Source organism: Microchirus variegatus (genome assembly GCF_963457635.1).
Source record: "Microchirus variegatus genome assembly, chromosome: 2".
In the NCBI taxonomy this organism is placed as follows: domain Eukaryota; kingdom Metazoa; phylum Chordata; class Actinopteri; order Pleuronectiformes; family Soleidae; genus Microchirus; species Microchirus variegatus.
The window spans coordinates 36,532,011-36,550,877 of record NC_139803.1 but is presented as its reverse complement, the minus strand read 5'-3'; the positions used below and the strand labels follow the sequence as shown (position 1 = coordinate 36,550,877).

At 41.0% G+C, this 18,867-nt stretch overlaps 1 protein-coding gene across 1 annotated transcript in view; it reads right to left on the bottom strand.

The window, feature by feature from the left end:
- sema4f (sema domain, immunoglobulin domain (Ig), transmembrane domain (TM) and short cytoplasmic domain, (semaphorin) 4F) overlaps positions 1-6,613 on the bottom strand; it is a gene marked incomplete at its 5' end in the record, with an annotated part of 35,728 nt that extends 29,115 nt beyond the window's left edge. The window contains one exon of the mRNA XM_083910470.1: positions 6,490-6,613. Within this exon, the coding sequence (XP_083766596.1) occupies positions 6,490-6,613 (124 nt within the window). The remainder of the gene's footprint in view (positions 1-6,489) is intronic.
- Positions 6,614-18,867: the final 12,254 nt, after the last annotated feature.

Below are 18,867 nucleotides of genomic sequence, written 5' to 3'. Positions count from 1 at the left end.
TACTTCAATCAGACAACTTGCTTGAGTATACATGTGGAGAAAAAAAGTAATCAGTTTCCTGTTGACCTTGTAGGGGGCGGGGAAATGGATTGTAAGCATAAATCTTGTGTCTTCGTCAATCCAAAAGTAGGTTTTCTCCGTAACGTTAACTCTCACCTACGCCATGGAAATGTTGGTGCATGTGCAAAACGCCACTAAGTGTCGGACTATGAATCGCATTATCCAGGTATGTTAGTCCGAATAAGACTAGCTCGATTTTAGTCTGACTAACGTGTTTGCGTGGCGTTAAGAAAAGCAAATTAGTGTCTTAGTCTGACTAAAATCAGACTTTCTAACATGCATGTAAACGCACTGACTGTCCCGTCTAATAAAGGCAGCTTTGGCAGCAGAACATGAAGCAATCTATTAGTGACAAATACACAATAAAATGTACCTGTCATATTTTGTAATACACAAATGTGGTAAAACTATAAGCTTTATGGTAGGCACAGAGGCCATGCAGCTATCAAGGTGTAATCCCACATTAATTGATATTAATTAAAGGAAATCATTCACAAATGAAAGTATATGTATGTGTTTGTGTGAGAAAGGCCAGGGAAGAAGAGAGATGCTGCAGTGTTCTGGTAATAGAAGCTTCAAACTGGGGCTTTAACTTGAAATGAAATAGAAAAGTAAACCCTGAACTCTACAGATTAAGTCGACCTGTTCTCTCTGCGTCATAAGTGGTTCCATCTTACTTTCTATAAGATGGGATTTTAACGCATTTCAAGGCGAATAAGGAACGAAACAAGGGAGTGAATACCAACGAGTTCCAAATATGTTTGTAATGTGTGCTGCTAGCTGCCCCCTCCAGAATACTCCACCAGCCGCGACGTCATGACGCAGCACATTTCACATGATTTATGGTGAACGAGGGAGTGGGAGAAAAAACCACGAGGAGGAAACAATGAATGAAGGCGAAGGACAGTGTTGGCGGCCCATCTACAATCTCAGCCTACCCTGTCACTGACCTTCAACTGTTCACAGCTGTCATGTGACCAAGGACGTAGACGTAGTAGAAGAAGAGGAAACACCAAATTAGGGCAGAGAAGGGAATCAATGGGAATCTTGCTTGCGTTGACTTAGTGTGTGTCTTGACATCTGACTCTGTTTGACCTCATCTGTGAGCAGCTCCAGTCACAGGAGTGCCTGTGTGGGCTGACCATTCACAAACAGTGTGTGGGAGAACGCATTCACCACTATGTGCGTGTGCATTGCTAATATCATTCTCACAATCACGCAGAGTGGCCGGACTTCACAGAGAGAGCTTTATGAGTGCAGGCGTATGGGAAGCTAATGAACTGTACTGATGAATGTGTGAAGGAGGGAGAGAATATTTACTGTAGGTGGCTGAGGATGGCTGGGAATTTACTCCTTTTATTCTTTTCCTGAATAAATCTAATCATTCAAGAATAATAATAATAAAAAAAAGTTGTGAAATTATAATCTCCACAAAGGAGATGATTTCCTCCAAATCTGTGTGACTGTGCAGGAAACAAACTCAGTTTCTTGTGCCAAAGGTATTTCCTTATTTGTGAAGCCCAAACCAGAATATAAAAAGTTTATTATTGAAATGTTAAATATTTCTTCCTTCCATTTTGGCCCTAATACTCCGTCCTATATTATAGATAGGAAGGCACCTTTTTAAAATGATGTAACTTTCCATTATGCTCTCAAGCGACAGCCATAAAGACCTAAGGTTATCAAACTCAACTAAAAGAAGCCCTGAAAGGGGTACTTTATTCCCATGACACCACTCAGCTGCACCAGGCCCTCTCGTCTACACTTAGAAGAAGGATAGGATGAGGGGCTGAGAAAGAATAACAAAGTAAAAAGAGAAAGAGAGAGAGACATTTGCCGGAAGTAAAATAAAAAGAGGAAAGACTGTTCTCTTGTCTTTACAAAGCCACTTCATATTCCCTGGTGGGAGACAACAATGGAGCCTCAACCCAAACACATAATCTACTCCAGTCCACATGTATTCTCACAAGCAAGACTCACTTCAGACAGTGCAGCAGCGCTTATGCGCTTCCTGACCTGATCCCCGGGCATTTCTCTGATATGAAAACATGGTAGTGACCCAAGCAATCGTCCAAACAAATAATGCGCATGACAAATTTTCTGTCAACAGCATAAATAATTCCGCCAGCAAGAGTTTGGCTACAAAAACAACCCAAATGTGTCTTTGTTTTCGAGGGATGAGCCGATAAACAGTATTGGAATTGTTCCAAAACTGGTCCGAAATCACTGGATTATATATTAGGGATGCTCAATATTATCAGCACGATATCAGCAGATAGTGGCTTCAAAATGTATCATCAGATATTTGCAAACACAGTAATTACTAATGACTAAAATGGTAGGCTGAAAAAGCTCCTACCTCCTTGACTTATAATGCTAGCGCCAGCTATAGCTATTCATTTTTGCCTGTGCCAGTTTATTCTGCACAATGAAGATATTTTATATCCACATCTGCTGAGACATGAGTATGAAAAATATGACCTCTGCAGTTGAGCAAAAGGAAAGATGTATATATATATCGGTATCATATCAGCCCAAGCCCTCCCGATATATCTGCATATCGGCAAAATGTCCAGTTCACATCGTGCATCACTATGAGAAAAAAGATTGTATATGATCGGCAAACCCTAAATATGCATAAATACACATGCAACATGCCGTTTAGAGACCAGTGTCACATGACGTTGAAGCTATGTGGTAAATGAATCAACACAAATCTCTTATAAACTGCTCAGATGTGTAAAAGACTATTAAAAAAAACTGATAACGGTATCGTTAGACAGAAACTCAAGTTTAAAGGGCCACAATGCCACAAGACACAGAAGTGTGGTACCAGCAAAGAAGCAGCAGAGGCTGCATCATCATCATCATCATCATCATCATCATCATCATTTCCTTGTCCTTGTTGTTAAAGTGTGAAGCCCTGCCCAACAATGAACAGTCTGTAGTGAAATCCAGGCTGTGACTGTAATTTACAGGCTCTACTAATCTTTCTCATATGGGACTCCTGCCCACACACACACACAAACACACACAGTTTTCACACTAGTGCAAGTGTTGGCACTGACACAAAAATCTACAATAGAGTAATAAAACTTCCATGCTTGACAGCTACTGGAGTGGAACTGTTTGAATAGAGATTCTGTTAAGCTCCTGTTGACTAAAAACACAGAGAAATGACAGTTTTGGTGAGCGTGCAGGTGCTACACTGGCTGGACACTGGGTGGCCTTATGTAAAAACACACAAAAAAGGCTCATATACCTGCATAGTTTTCAGCCAACCAAGCAAATCACCTTAGACACAGCTCCGTCTCTCCTGCACCATACATGGACACAGGGCCACACAGCCGTTGCACCATTGGGAGCCAGGCCCTCCCTTGTGTGGCGACACCCTAATGAGTTTCATGTGAGGAGCATTAAAACAGCTGCTCGAGCAGTGAAACTGAGCGGAGCTGGCAGGAGAGCCACTCTCTGATCCCATCACTGCAGACACACACACACACAATGTAAAGTTTACACTCAAGTTTGAGTTATTATCCAAAATATACCAGCACTTTTAACATACGTCTCATGATATTAACATGTCTCAATACACATGTAAAATGCTGTTTTTAAACTGAATGTTAGTTTTCTAGTAAAAGCACAATTATAAGCAGCCACACAGGCTTGTTAGGGATTTCTTTAAATTAAAATCCCAACCTCGAATGGTAACATCATTATGCGCCGCGCAATTTCAGCCAAGCACTTTTATGACTTTCCCCCAAACACCTAACCAGAGAGCTGGGACAATTCCACATCAGTCTAATTAGCCACCAGTTACTGTGAACACATTGACAGATGTATGTGTAAGTGTGCCACTCTTGAAGACATACATGTAAAATTATTTTGCATTCAAATAACAACAACATAACCAGACGCATCACACATATACACATACACATACATTTGCCAATACATTTACAACAATGTTTAAATCCATACAAATCTGTATTTCTATTCAAGGCACATAACTTCAAGGTTCAAGGCCTAAGCTCTGCCTGTGAGGAACAAACTATGAAATGTCAGAGATGTACTGCATACTGTTAACAATCAACAGTCCAATCTTCTTTGTCTATTTTGTTTCCAGTGTCAAATGAACACAATGAGGCCTGACGGTGGCGCGTTGAATTTCGTGATAATCCGTCGTCACAGCAAAGCCATCGGGCCTCGCTCCGACGACCGGTGTTGTCACACAGTAAGACGGTATGTGCAGACTCACTGCCAGCTGAACTGCACCTGACAGGAGTTTCCATGGGTTGTACATGCTTAACCGAGCTCAGCACAAACACACGCGAAGCACATGACTATAGTTGCTCATAACAACTGCACCGCTCTACGTCAGAGTTATCATAACAAGCACAGAAGCGCACACACACACACCCTGCATGTACTTTTGACTGAACAGGTATTTACTGTTAGAGTCATGCATATTTGCATTGATGATTTGATATCGTCTTGTTAAGAAAAAATGCGACTCCCTGCTCTCTGGATGTTTGCCTCTGTGTCACTGAAGTTTGCTGGCACTCACTCTAGCTGCATTTGTTGTGGGGCCAGTGTGCCGCAGGCCACAGTTGCATAATGCCACACAGACCCAGAGTCATGGATGTAACTTACAAACACTGCGTTCATTCAGCAAATCAACAGCAAACGGGGGACTGTCTTACATGTTGAGATGCAAGTCTCTCATAAAACGTGTTAACTTGTCACATTTGAATGTGTTCCTGTTTCTTAGCTCCATATAATGAAGAAATTCTGAAAGCTGAATGATTTTGGTTTGTGGACAAAATAAGGCATAAGGTTTGGGATTTATTTGTCTTTTAAAAAAGCAATAGATTTTTGTTCTCCTTAATGAAGCTACAGGCTCAGCAGTTCATACTGCGTCTGATAAACAGCAACATTTAGTTTAAGTTATTCTAAAAGAAAACTGTGTCAGATCTAGACCTAGTATTTTTCTGCAGCTACTTTCATCGTTCTATAGATTTCCAGAAATATGTCACATTTACATTTGATGATTAAAACTACAATGTCACGATCAGAACAACTGACAACATGCCTCATGGCCTCAAAATGCTTTATTTTGAGGTCATGCAAGTCAGGCGACTGGAGTACAAGCGATTCACCCTCCAAATGTTACTGCACCTGGTAAGTAAACACCATCACATGGTGGAAATGGACACAAAATGCCAAGATGTAATAATCAGGCACAAAATACTGAAGGGAGAATAAAAGATGCAAAGCCACAGGAGAAAGAAAATAGGGTCAAATGAAGAGTTCATGCTGAGATTTATCATGCAGCAAACAAAGAGAATACATTGAAAACATGAACAGACACACTCACACACAGACTGCAGTCCAGTCTCCAAACACTCATCTAATAGCTCTGCAGGACTATTGTATCATAAGCATCTAATTATTTTGTTGTGATGGATGTCTCCTCTTATTTTTCCATTTTCACTGACAGTCGGTCAGTTTGCAGAAAACAAGGACACTCAAGTGTGTGCTGCAGACCCTTGTGGTCACAAAGAGGGGGCTTGTTTGAGAGCCGAGCCGGACTTCCATTCACTCCAACTCTGTATCTGGTCTCCATTTATCCCTTTTCTCCCCCAAACACATTTCAAGATGGTTGAGGATGTCACTCACAAAACAACTTTTCAAGAAAGCTAAGTGTGATTTTTGTGATCGTTTCAAAGCCCCGAAACCCCATCTCAGCCCCCACATCCACTCAGCTTAAGTGTCCCAGCGCAAGACTCTGATTCATGGGCAGCTTAGAGAGCTGCTGATCCTGACCTCTGCCTTCTCCTGCTCTGATCAAAATGAAAGGACAAGATTCCACATATTATGCACCAGTCCCTCCAGGGATAAAGCAAATTTTGGTTGAACTGCCCCTTTAAATGTGAACACAGCTACGTGTCTGGATCAAGCAGCAGCAGCAGCAGCAGCAGCAGTCAACACCGGGTTTTCTGTCCAGGCTGCTGCACTTGTTGTTGGCATTGAGAAGAACAAGTCTGGCACCTGCTTGCTTCGCCAGCATCACTATTTATCAAGCTGTAATAAAAGGCAGGAGGCAGAATCTTGAACCTGGCTTTCTCTGAGTGTGTGTGCCAAAGCATGACCACACACAGACATAAATACTACTAATAAAAACAATAATTCAACAATAATAATAACCTAGTCTTAACCGAACCACAACTCACAGTTCAAATCTTAGACCTAAACTTAACTAGCTGCTCAGAAAAGAGGACCTGCCTCATTAGGACCAGGTTTTGGTCCCAGATGAGGGCTATACTGCTCCTGACAAGGTCAGCATCAGTGCCAGAAAAGGCTCCTAATGAAGTAACAGGTACAGGAACACACACTGATTGGTTTCCTGAGTAGTTATTTCCCCTTCACCTCTCAGGTTGTGCTCCTCTTCCTGTCCGCCCAGGGTCGCAGCCCAGGAGGCTTCAGAGAGCAGCCACAGCACCGGGAGAACCGTCACCATGGCACCGCCGGAAACCATCCTGATTCGGCTCATGTCCCGCTTCAGCGGGGGGAGAGGAGATCCGTATGATCTGGTTTCAACACCAAAGTCCTGGACTTTCAGCTGCGATGCATCCTGGTGATCCTGGTCCTGGTGTTTACGAGTTGAAAAGCGCGCGGGACTCCGATCCAATACAGAGATAAATATATATTTTATATATTTATAAATATAAATAAGTTGGACAAAGCAGCTTCTGAATGCGGTTATTGCTTCTTCAGTGTGTTGTGTTATTTATTTACAGGTTACTCCTTTTCCAGTCTGCACAAAGCGCACAGAAGCGCACGCATCCGCTCAGCGCAACTGAGCGCTGGATTATCCACTGACGAAAAGCGACATCGTGAAAACCTAGGAGTTTAATGACTTTTCTGGTGGGCTTTTGCAGTGAATCGCAGTGAATTCAACACACATTTCTGCGCCAATCTCGTGCAAAAAAAAGAGTGACGTCCTGTCGCGCAGGAATAATGTCCTGTGTGTGTTTAGAACCAGCTGAAGCCTCGCTCTCCACTTTGTCGCTGAGCCTGTCCCGCCGGTATCAACAAACCTCCTCCGCCTGCCTCCACTTTAGAAACATCCACGGGGGAAAAAAATGACAAAGCACATAAATAAAGCTCATTTAAATCCACGCGTAAACAAGACGAGACGCTGAGCGCGCGCGCTGTGGAGAGCTGGTATGGGTGCACACGCGGATGTGTTCGCTCGTGGCCGACTCGAGGACGATCTGCTGCTGCTGTGGAGCTCGAGCGCTGCTGACCGAGCAGGAGCCAAACGTCGCGCGCCCCGCCTTCCGGAAAAGGCAGCGCGAGAGGACAACAGGTAAGAGAGGATGATGTCACTGGGACAGGTGCTCTGGAGTGGCTGTCAATGGAAAATGAAAGTGTTTGGAATGATCATTATTAGTATTGTTAGTATAATTTTTGTTGGAATAAAGATTGAAACAACAATTACCTGGAATACACTAGAATATATATATGTATATATATATATATATATATATATATATATATATATATATATATATATATATATATATATATATATATATATATATACATACATACATATACATATATACATATACACATTTAGCCCCTGCAGATTGTCTTTGGTGAAGGAACAGCAGCTGCAAAAGCTTTAAACTTAATTTAATAAATGAATGAGACAAATGTATTTGGTGTTCGTCATACACTATCATCATCATACACTAGTTTGTCAGTTCATTTGAAAAAGACAGCGCTGGATGACCTGGAACATGAAAGCCAGAGCATAATATCCCTCTTGTGTTGGCATCTCTGTACTGGCTCCCAGTCTATTTTAGAATTAATTTTGCATCCATATTTCCTGCTCATGCACATGAACAGAGAACATCTACAGTAGCCTGTAGAGTCTGTGTCTCACATAGTTAAACTTTTTACCCCCCCCCCCATTTTAGTCATCCCGTTAAATGTTCCACTTTTAATCAGTCGTCTCTCTGCTCCTTGTAAACTGTGTTTCTTAATCCATCTGTAAGTCATTTTACATTGCGGTCGTGTGGGTTGGGGTAGGTGGTGTGTTGGGGTGGGGTTTTGGGGGAGGCTTCCAAAGTAAAGATGATTAAACGGTAGATGTGAGGTCAGAGGACTCCAGGCTTTAACCACGCGTATAAATCATGGAGAGGATGTTTTCCACCATGTGCTCTTCAATTCTCCAAACTATTTCTTCTTTGATGCTTCAAAAAACACGAGTACACAAACACAACTCCTGACGATGACGTACAGTTATCTAAAAGAACAACATGCCTTTTTAATATTTATTATTTTAGCTGTGCAGTAGCAAGAAAAATGTGGATAAACCATCTTTCCCGCTTCCTCCTCCCTGGAGTCGATCGCGCTCCATGGTTGGTGGTGCTAACCGGCCAATTTCACGGGGAGGGGGGGTGCAGACATGTACCCCGAGTCTGGTACAAAAGGGAGGGGTCAGAGTGGAGCCTGGATTAAAGGATTAGGAAGATGAAGACGGGGAAGGAGGAGGACGGGGTTCAGAGGTGAGGGAGCGATGATAAAGAAAGAGCCAAACGGTGCTAAGAAGTGAGTGGCGCCATCTCTAATCGAGCCTGATTAAGCTCACACTGTGCGTGTCTCATCTTTTACGCAAGCCAATGACTTTTAAGTGATGAAAACATCACTCACTATCACAATAGATGTCTTCATCTGTGATGGCTGCAGAGACCATTGGGGGCCGTGGACACCTCAGCAGTACTCTCCACCCCTGCCTTCACCCGTGACTTCTGGGTGGTGAGCAAATATATCAGTGTCAGGGTTGAAGGTTCAGATCCGTGTGTGGTGGGTCGGTCATCAGATGGACCAACTGCTGTTCATGTGTGATGAAACGGGGAAGTGTTGACACTCAGAAAGTATGAATATCTTCAGGGTAAAAGGTCAGAAACAGTGAGCTGTATTATTGAGGGACTCAAAATGTTGACAATGGAGACTGTGGTATTTCACTCATAGACAACATGGACGCTGATAAAGCAGCAGCCCTCTAGTCTTTGCTTTGTGTCAGTCAGCTTAACAAAATCATTTCCGCATAATCGTGTAGTATATGGGGTAACGAGCACGGATTAACCCCTCACAACCAGCTCCAGATCGGCAGTCATATGGTCAGATGAAAATCAAACCAGTTGGAAATTTTTGGCGCCCCTCGTGAGGGTATCGCATCCAAGCATCGGACTGTAAAAAAGTAAATAAAAACCAGCAAAAGCCTTTTAAGCTGAGTCATGTTTGGGCTGTTTATTTCTTCTTTTTGGGAGAAAAATATTTGTTTCCACAGTTGGAGAATTGTGTCTTTGAAATGACTCAGAGCACATGTGTCGTTAACAGCTTCGTAGTTCATAAATGGTCTAAAAGCACTGTGTCGGACTGATATCTGTATTTGTAGATACTTGAGTTTATGATATCACTATTGGACTAGATGTTGGTGGCAGCTGGTTTGTTGATATGAACAGACTCTATTCCTTTGCAAAATAAAACTCATGTCCGACTTGCTACTCACTGCTTCAGGAACAGTGGATGTTTACCTGAGGCATACAGAAGTGTCCATATCATCACATCCTTTAGATTGTCACAAAAACTCCGACCCACCACCTATTGGTATAAGTCAGTTAACAGGCAACGGGGGAGAAGTTCCCATCAAAAAATTATTATAATATGAATAATCTTATATGCAGCACCTATGTACGTTAAAATACAAGAAGCTTAAAACAAACGGCTATAAAAAAAACATGGACACTAAAGAGATCAACCAGAACGGCCCAGTAAACAAGGCAGTAAGACAAGAAGAGACACAAAGAAAAACAACGAGATGCACAGACACAAAGATTGATGGAAGCCTTCAAACCTCTTCGCTGGCTTCAACGTGAAGCACAACATTTACATAAAGTGGCTTTTCAGACTGGCATAAATTAACCAGGAGCACCAACCAGCGAGGAACACTGCCTTAAAGGGATTGCCACGGCTGCTTATCTGTCACCGCACATTAATATTCAGTCCCTGACGTAAGGAAGCTGCAATCCGTGACCCTGCACTCCTTTGCTCTGTTTATGTGTGTGTGTTGATCAGTGTGTGCACGCCTGTTTATGCATCGTCACGTCTGTAAATGCACTTTTGTGAGTGTACTCGACTGTGTGTGAGTGTGTGTGTGCATGTTCGTAGGTTAGGCCAAAGAGAGTGTGTGACTAATAGATGGGGACCACTGGCTGAAGCTGGGGGGGATTTTACTGGGTGAGGAAGATGATGAAGAAGAAGATCAGACAGACGAAAGAGCTAGAAAGAGATTGACATGCCAACACCTCCTCCAGCAAATGTAATTACGTAGCTCTGAAGGCTGCTCCTTGATCTGCTTTTGGCCAGGCAGACGACCACATGTGTGCATCTGACCTTGTTTTTGGACATACAAAAACATATCTTTTATTTTCTATTCTTAAGTTGGAATATATTTTCTATTTCTACATAAAACCATGTGAATGGAAATATGGAATATTCAAAAAAAATAAAAATGGCATTGAAGGTTTTATGCTTCAGTGAGGTTGAAGGTAAATGAGTGTAATGGAAACTGTTTCAGCGCTAGGACGTTCAGACATAAACGTCACATGACTGAAACGTCCCTCACACTTCCACGTTTCAGTCCACTGGAAAAAAAACCTCTGAAATTGATGAAGCAAATCTGTGGCTGGACTATTTGCTGCTGTATAGGCGATTGATTCAGTTGTGAGTGTATGTCTGTGTGTGTGTGTTTTGGGGCGTGTTTTGTGCCCTGAAGACACACAGACACACACAAACTCATTTAGCTAACAGCTTTCATTCTCCTAATTGAACCCAAGATATAGTATACCCTCCATCCTCTCTCTCTCTCTGCATGTGTGTGCACACTTTCTGCTGTCACTTTATGTCTGTCCTACTTTATCAATAAAACTGTCAGCCTAAAGGAAGGAATAAAAACACACCAAGCAGAAATCCTGTGCAGACTGTGTGTATTTGTCAAAAACAGATTACAAAGCAAGCTCAGAAATGATTCCACACCCGTATGTGATATGCTTCTGCTCACAGTTTGGCTTTGGTTTCCAGCTGATTTGACCCACAATCCCTCACCTCTGCTGTGGAGGAAATGGAACAAACAGGCCTAACCCTTTACCACTAATCCCCAAAGCGTGGACTCTGCTGTGCTATGGAGGGTGGAACTGGAAAGGACTGAGGCAGGTGGTCTGAGCTCCTTCTCTGACCCGATGTAAGACTGAAGATTTGGATCAACACCAACATTAAACCATTTAATTTGCTCCATTCCATCTAAATAATCCAGTGTGCGCATTGTTCCGGCTCCATTAGATATTTTAATCCAACCCAAATGTATAAAGTCATAGATAAATAATTCATGAAGTGAATGACAAGAGCACAAACGTATTTTACTTTCCCCTGACCACATCCTTACAGGCATGTGAGCGAGCTAAGAGCAGCTAAGAGGCGGAAACCTCTTAACCTGAGCAGATGATGGATGTGTCCAGGAGACTTATTCCCATCATGGAGCAGTTAATACTAGTAAAGTTTGGTTTTTGAGCAAGCAGTTTTGTCTCATTATTATCCCCATCAGCTGACATCAGGTGACCTTCTACCCGCACCAAAGAGCAGCAGTTCCAGAAAAAAGGTCAGTGTGACATGCAGTATGTGGTCATTAAATTAAAAAATAGTTGAGCTTCCTCAAAAAGAACCTACAAGTCAACTATCAGCTGATGAGCCGCTCTAACCAAATGTATACGAGGGAGCAGTAGGATCATTCTCTTCTTCTTTGGTAGGAAAGGGGTCTTATTCTATACTAAGATCTATGCTTTGCATAGATGAGGTCCTGGGTTCAATACCCACCATCATGAATTCTCATCTGCAGTGAATCAGAGCAGGAAACTCAACAAAGCTACATCGCCTTACATTGTGCAATGGAAACAATGCTATTATGGCAGGAATCTATGCTGGTCAAATCATCCAGAGACATACTGTATATGCCAGGCAACTCGTCTTTCGGCTGGCTGTATCCATAAAAAGTCAAGATGGTAGATAGCTGCTGTGCACCATGATACCGAATCATTCAGGGCAAGCAAAGGCAGAGAGAGCATTTTACTGGATCTCCAAAGATCCCCGAGAGACAGCAGAGGTGGATCAATGTCATAAAAGGAGCATAGAAGGTGGAGCAAAGGGAACCCGCGGGCAGCAGATTCCACACGGTACGAGAAGGTAGCAAAAATAAATAAATAAACAGGAAGAATAGAAGGGTTTGCTCTCAGGACGACATAAAAAAAAAAAACCACAGACTGATCCCAGAATGTAGTGATTATTTAAATCCCTTCAGGCTATATTTCAGTTACTGTATATCCCATGCATATCATAAATGCATCATGGGGAAACTCATAAAAAAAACACTTATTATGTGCTTGAATTCATGGCTTAAAAAGTCCCAGCAGTCCTGTGCTGTGATATTAACACAACAGGATTTTGCAAGTGTCTGGCGGTGAAAAACAAAGTAATCTTGCATCATCATATAGGTTACATACGTGGTGTCTTAGCACATGATAGGATGAAAGCACATGCATGATGGTAAACAATCAATTATTTACATGACACACGCACACACACACACATAAGCATACACACAGACGCCCATCATATTCGATTAAGAAGCCTTGTTTGATTTAAGGGCACATTTGACCTATAATTAGCCTGCAAATCTGTGGTGCAGCTTCTTCTTTAGTGCGAGCGAAAGCAGAAATCGTTTACTTCATCATAAGGATCACAAAGTGCTTTGTAAGACACGCTGATAAACCTAATCACCAAAATATTGCAGCGCTAGAGCAATTTTATGAAACATACGACATATGAGGGAACATTATGCTCAGCGTATGAGGCCGCGTGCTCGACTTTGAGAAGCACTTAAGCCAACTTCAGCAACAGATCACAATATGATTAATTCAATTGTGGCCACTAAAACCTTACATGGGCGTGATCTAATGCGCAAACATGAAAGTGCTGTGTATCACACATCTGCCATGTCATGTTGGGGTTAATAAAACTTTTAGCCTCCCTCAGCAGACACACACACACACACGTTATAATTAGACTCACTGTGATGGTCTTCATGGTGATGACAGGAGGGGATGTAGCTCAGTGGTAGAGCGTGTGCTTTGCACGTATGAAGTCCTGGGTTCAATTCCCAGCATCTTCACTCCTTACCTGCAGGACATGAAAGGATGAACAGTTGACATTGCTATTTTTGAAGTTTGTCTGCAATGAAGGATTTTAATCCCACTTCTGTTTGCAGCCGTCTCAATGTTCCTTTTGCCTCCATCTGATACTGCACTTTTTAAATGATCCTTGTCCCTCTAACCAATCCGAGTAGATCTGTAGAAGTGAGGCCCAACAAATGAATTAAACAAGGGACGTTCCATTCTATGTTAAAAAATTGAACATCAACAATATCCATTAGATTTGAGACAATATTTGCAGATGAATCTGAATTTCTGGAGGAGCCTCACACAAAATAAATGAAGAACAAATGTTCACACTCATACAATTGTGACTGTGATGGAAGTGTAAAATAGAATTTCTGCTATGGCAAAGGAAGGTAAAATGTTATTATCCAGTGTTGCTGTAACCTAATTCCTTATGTGTGGCAGAGACTGATTCCACAGCAGATGGTGCTATCAATTATTGAGTCTGTAAAGACAACCATGGCCTCAATCAAGATTAAGTAGATTATGGCATCATCAACTCCCTTATGATCCAGACTCAGTTTCTTAGATCACCATTCAACATCAGGAAGCACACCCACAACATCACCCCTCATCCATCCATCCATCCATCCATCTCTAACAACAAAGCACATGTTCCTCCCCTACGTGCATGTATTTTCAAATCAAAGAATTTTCCAATCTGACCTAAATAACAGCACGTTGAGTGTTATCCCGCTACATACCATAATATAGTCACTGTCAGTGCATTTGGCTCTCCTCCTGACCCCCATGTAAATGTCTCCATAATCCTGTTAACCCACTCCAACTGTGTGTGGTGAAGCTGAGAGGGAAGAGGAGAGCGGGGCACGTATGACTACGTCCACCACCCACACCCCACTGAGATCTAAATGAAGAAACAAGTGCTCAGAACAAAGTGAAGCTCTTTGGCTCACTGTGACATTAATACGTGTCTACTGAGCCACGGTGTGTAAAAAGGAGACACATTTAAACATGAGCTTACAGGTTTAAAACTTCAAATAAAAAAAATAAAAAAATAATTAGTCAAGGCAGTGGCTCGTTTGTCAACGAGAGAATTAAAGCTGCACTGTGTAACCTTTGTTGTTGTTGATGTTATTGTTCTGCCTCGGTTGATTAATTCTATGCTGCATCATACATCAGAAAACAGGCTCTGTCAAGCAATACTATCAACCCTGGTTGTGTGTACACACCAGTAGTGCAGGGATGGGTGGGGACAAGAAGACTTGGGTTTTCAGTCAGCCATTTTGTGTTGCTTTTGCCTCCATCTGATGCAACACCAGTCACTTTCTGTGTGCAGCAACACATGATCTGAACACTGCTATACTGAGAAAACTTGAGTTAACTCACTTGAAATGTTATGCACAAAAACACAATTAAAGCAGTTTAAGTTTTTATATTTAGGATTATGTCCATTACAGTACACTGTGTATCTCATGTTATCATGCCAAGTTTTTAGCTTCCACAGGCTTCAGCATCATGTGCTTCTCATTATAACTGTCAGTAATTAACCTCATTCGATCACAGTGAATCACAACAGTCACTGTTATGAGAGAGTGGATGAACGTGTTATAAAGCTGTATCCTATGAGGCGATTGTTTGTTTAATAATTCGAAATCTTGACCTCTGAAAGGATCTGTATCATCATTGTCTATATGGAAAAGGAATGAGTGGATACTCTGGACGTCATTTTCAAAGAGGCATGACATTCAAGTTATATCACAGTGGCAGATTCTGCTGCAGATTTTCTTTTCCACTTGTTCCCAGTGTTGATGATAAACTGCTGTGGGTGGCTGATAGCGCACAGATTAAAAATCCTTTACAGTTAAGCGCCACTGCAGCTTTTGACACCGGCTGAGTTTTCCTCTGCGATGAAATATTCCCATTTCAGATGGAATAGCTGCTGTATGGAAAATGTTCAAGGTCTTTTATATTCAAAGCATTTATTATTTAAAGAAGGCGGCTTTGGCTGCACAAAAGTCAGCTGTCAAAGTCCAGCTCCCGCTGCTTGACGACAATCAATGCACTTCCACCGCCTTTCTTTATACACTCTCCCTAAAACATTCTACTTAGACCCAGTATTATTCCTAAAGATGTACATGGGTAAATGTTAGCATCAATGAAAACATTTACATCAGGAGAAAGGGACTATAAATATTTAAATGTATTTGGGTAAATCTTAGTATTGTGGTAAGTGACGCGCAGAAGTGAGTACATTTAAACAAAAGCAAACCAAGAGCCATTTTTTGAGGAGATAATTATTATAATATTAACTTAAATGTGACTAAATTGGCTTACAAATACACTGATGATGGCAAAATGCATGTAAAATATAAAATTATACACAGAATCATCAAATAAAATGAATTTTGAAGAGAATATTAAACATTTCGTCTCTAAATTTAGCCAGTTTATAGACGGGTAATATGGCTGGGCATAGACGGTTTACTGTATGATCGTTGTGATGCAAATCAAGTGGAAATCACTCAAGCCTTCTATGGATAATCAATCATCACCAGATAGGAGTTATCAGGCTCTGTAGTAGTAAGATTGTAAGTATATAGTGTACTTTCAGTTTACTCTCGACAAGCAGTAATAACACCTTTTTGGGTGTTTTATAAGAGAGGAAGGAAGCGCTGCTTGACTCCAGATGGTCTGACAGGTGTTAAAAAATACACAAAAACAAAACGTCCAGGATCCTGTTGTTAGATTTTAAAACTGCAGATCAACTATGGAAAAAAAACAGCCTAAGGCACTGCATATTCAGGTGAAATTCTATTATGTATGAATGTATCTATTGAGGGTGTTTATACACACACATGGTCTGTTTGTTTTTTATGCTCTTAAAATAAATGTATCATATGATTTCACCTGGAATGTCTATGTTTTTTGTCTGTTTATCTGCAGTTTTAACATCCAGCAGGAGTGTTTTGTTGTATTATTTCTATTTTTTTATGAAGGTCAGTAATTGGAGTTATAATTGTTCATTAAAAGTGCATCAGGGCAAATGGATCATTTCCTGAATTTCAAAAATTCAGTCAAATTATTCCTTAAGAGGTTTGCAAATATTTTCAACAGATCCTTATTCAGGATGATGCCGAATATTATGATGGTCATTTTCAAGTAATTCCGAGATACTTTTTGTTTTTCTGAAGAAAGTCAGCTCACTGTCAAAGTGCATCAGAGCAAATGGATCATTTCATGAATTTCAAAAATTCATTAAAATTATTCCTTAAGAGGTTTGCAAATATCTGTAACAGATCCTTGTTCATTATGTCATGGAGGTATATTGATACCCTTTAAAAATACATAAAACCATCATTCTTGGACAAATAATTATTTAAATAAAAAAATTAGTAATAATTAAAGGTCATACTTTTACCTCTACCACCATTCAAATAATCTACACACAACTGATGCTGATCACTGATCAATAATCATTATAAGTATCCTTTAGAAAAATGACATTACATGCACATGGATCCTCCAACTCCATCTACCTTAAAGGCACATGTAATTAAATGAAACACAGGTGTTATGTACTGTATTTTATATAATTTTTCTCCTGTCCTGTCCTTAAGCAAACAGAAAAACAGGAGGAGGAGATGAAACGAAGGAGGTGAAGAGAAGGGGGTTGAGACTGAAGAAAGCAGAGAAGCATGGAGTGGGGGTGGAATAAGGTGGAGGAATAAATGGAAGCTTTGTTATAGGTTCATGGAAAAGGGAAAATGCTTGAATGGAAGATGAATGAAATGTTGATGAGGGAACACACTTACATCATGTCAGTTAATAAAGGACATGGTTCAATAATCATGAATCATGAATATGGATTAATAATATCATCAGGGGGGAGAACAGGTTTGTGGAGGGAGGGAGTGATGGCTGCAGCTGGACGTCTGCAGACATGACAGCATTTTCTTCACTTTGAGATTTACAGACGGAAGGGAAAATCAGAGGGAATTTAAAGGGGCGAGAAAAGGAGTGACAGACGCACAGGAGGGAGGAGAAGAAGAGTGGCATTTTTCCCTCCCGAGCATCTGCTTAGAGGAGAGGAGAGGAGAGGAAGTTTGCTGAGAACTAAATCCACACATGGTAAAGTGGGTAGAAGTCAGATACTTAAGCCTGACTTTAAATGTTAAATCACAAATTCATAGATTCCAATTTGATATTTACCCACATTTATCAGCCCTTGTTCACCTCATGGCCAAAAGGAAAGGAATTGTGCTTGTAACCGGAAGGTCGCTGATTCAATCCTGGTACAGGTCAAGGGCTGGGGTGCCCCTGAGCAAGGTACCCAATCCCCCATTTCTCCCTGGGCAAAGATAAGCTGCTGCTGTTGCCCTCTGTTCCTGCACCCAGCTGTTTGTGTGTCGTCTACTGGTGTGTAATAAAGATGGGTTAAATGCAGAGGACAAATTCACTATCACTAATTGGTGTGTGTGCAAACGTGACTCATTCTAGAAACAAAAACAAACAATACTTACTTTCCATGTCTGCATGTGCACTGAGGTCAGTTATGGTCTGTGTGACGTAGAATGAATTATTCCTTGCAGACCCTATATGAGACACAACAGAGAAGATGTTAGCCAAAGAAGCACAAGTGACACAAACACAATTTCCTAATGAGAAATCAACACCTCTTAAATGGAATACACATGAACGGAAACAGTGGGCTTGTACATGCATGACTCTTTAGAGTCCTGGAGGAAAAACAAATCCAGTTGCCACTCATGTTTGAGATACACTTGGACTCTGAGAACAATTTATCTCCTGTGACAGGGAGAGAAGTTTTGTCACAAAAATGTCGGTTCTTTTTCTTCTGACTGGATGAGCAGCTTGAGTTTCTCAAGGGTAAATGTAGTCTGACAGACTTCACAGCTGGTGTTAGCCCTTGGGGAAAAAACTAGTGGCTGTCAATCTGTTTAGGAGATCGGGGGGGAATCACCAGGAAATGTCAGAAAATATTAAATCAGCCGAGTCACGCATTTGTCTCTCTTCTGAACATTGTCCGTCACGTCAACTTCTTTAGGTAAATTTAATCTGGATTAAAATGTGGCACTGTTTTAACTATGCAAACAGCCATGTTTGAAATGGCAGATTATATTATAATAATAAAGAATAGAATAGCCTATTTATTGTCACGGTACTGTGTAGGGACAACTAAAATATATATACACACACACAAATGAGATTATGAATCAATTAAAACTCAAAAGTGGCTGTAAATATGTCATGGAGGTAGATTGATAACCTTTAAAAATAAATAAAACGATCATTCTTGGACAATTAATTATTTAAATAAAAAATAATAATTAAAGGTCATGCTTTTACCTATATACTTTACCACCATTCAAATAATCTACACACAACTGATGCTGATCATTGTGTATTTTATAATTGATGCAACTGATTGATGAATAATTCAGCATGCCTGGATCTATTTCTGTGCATAAGTGTCATAAAGAAT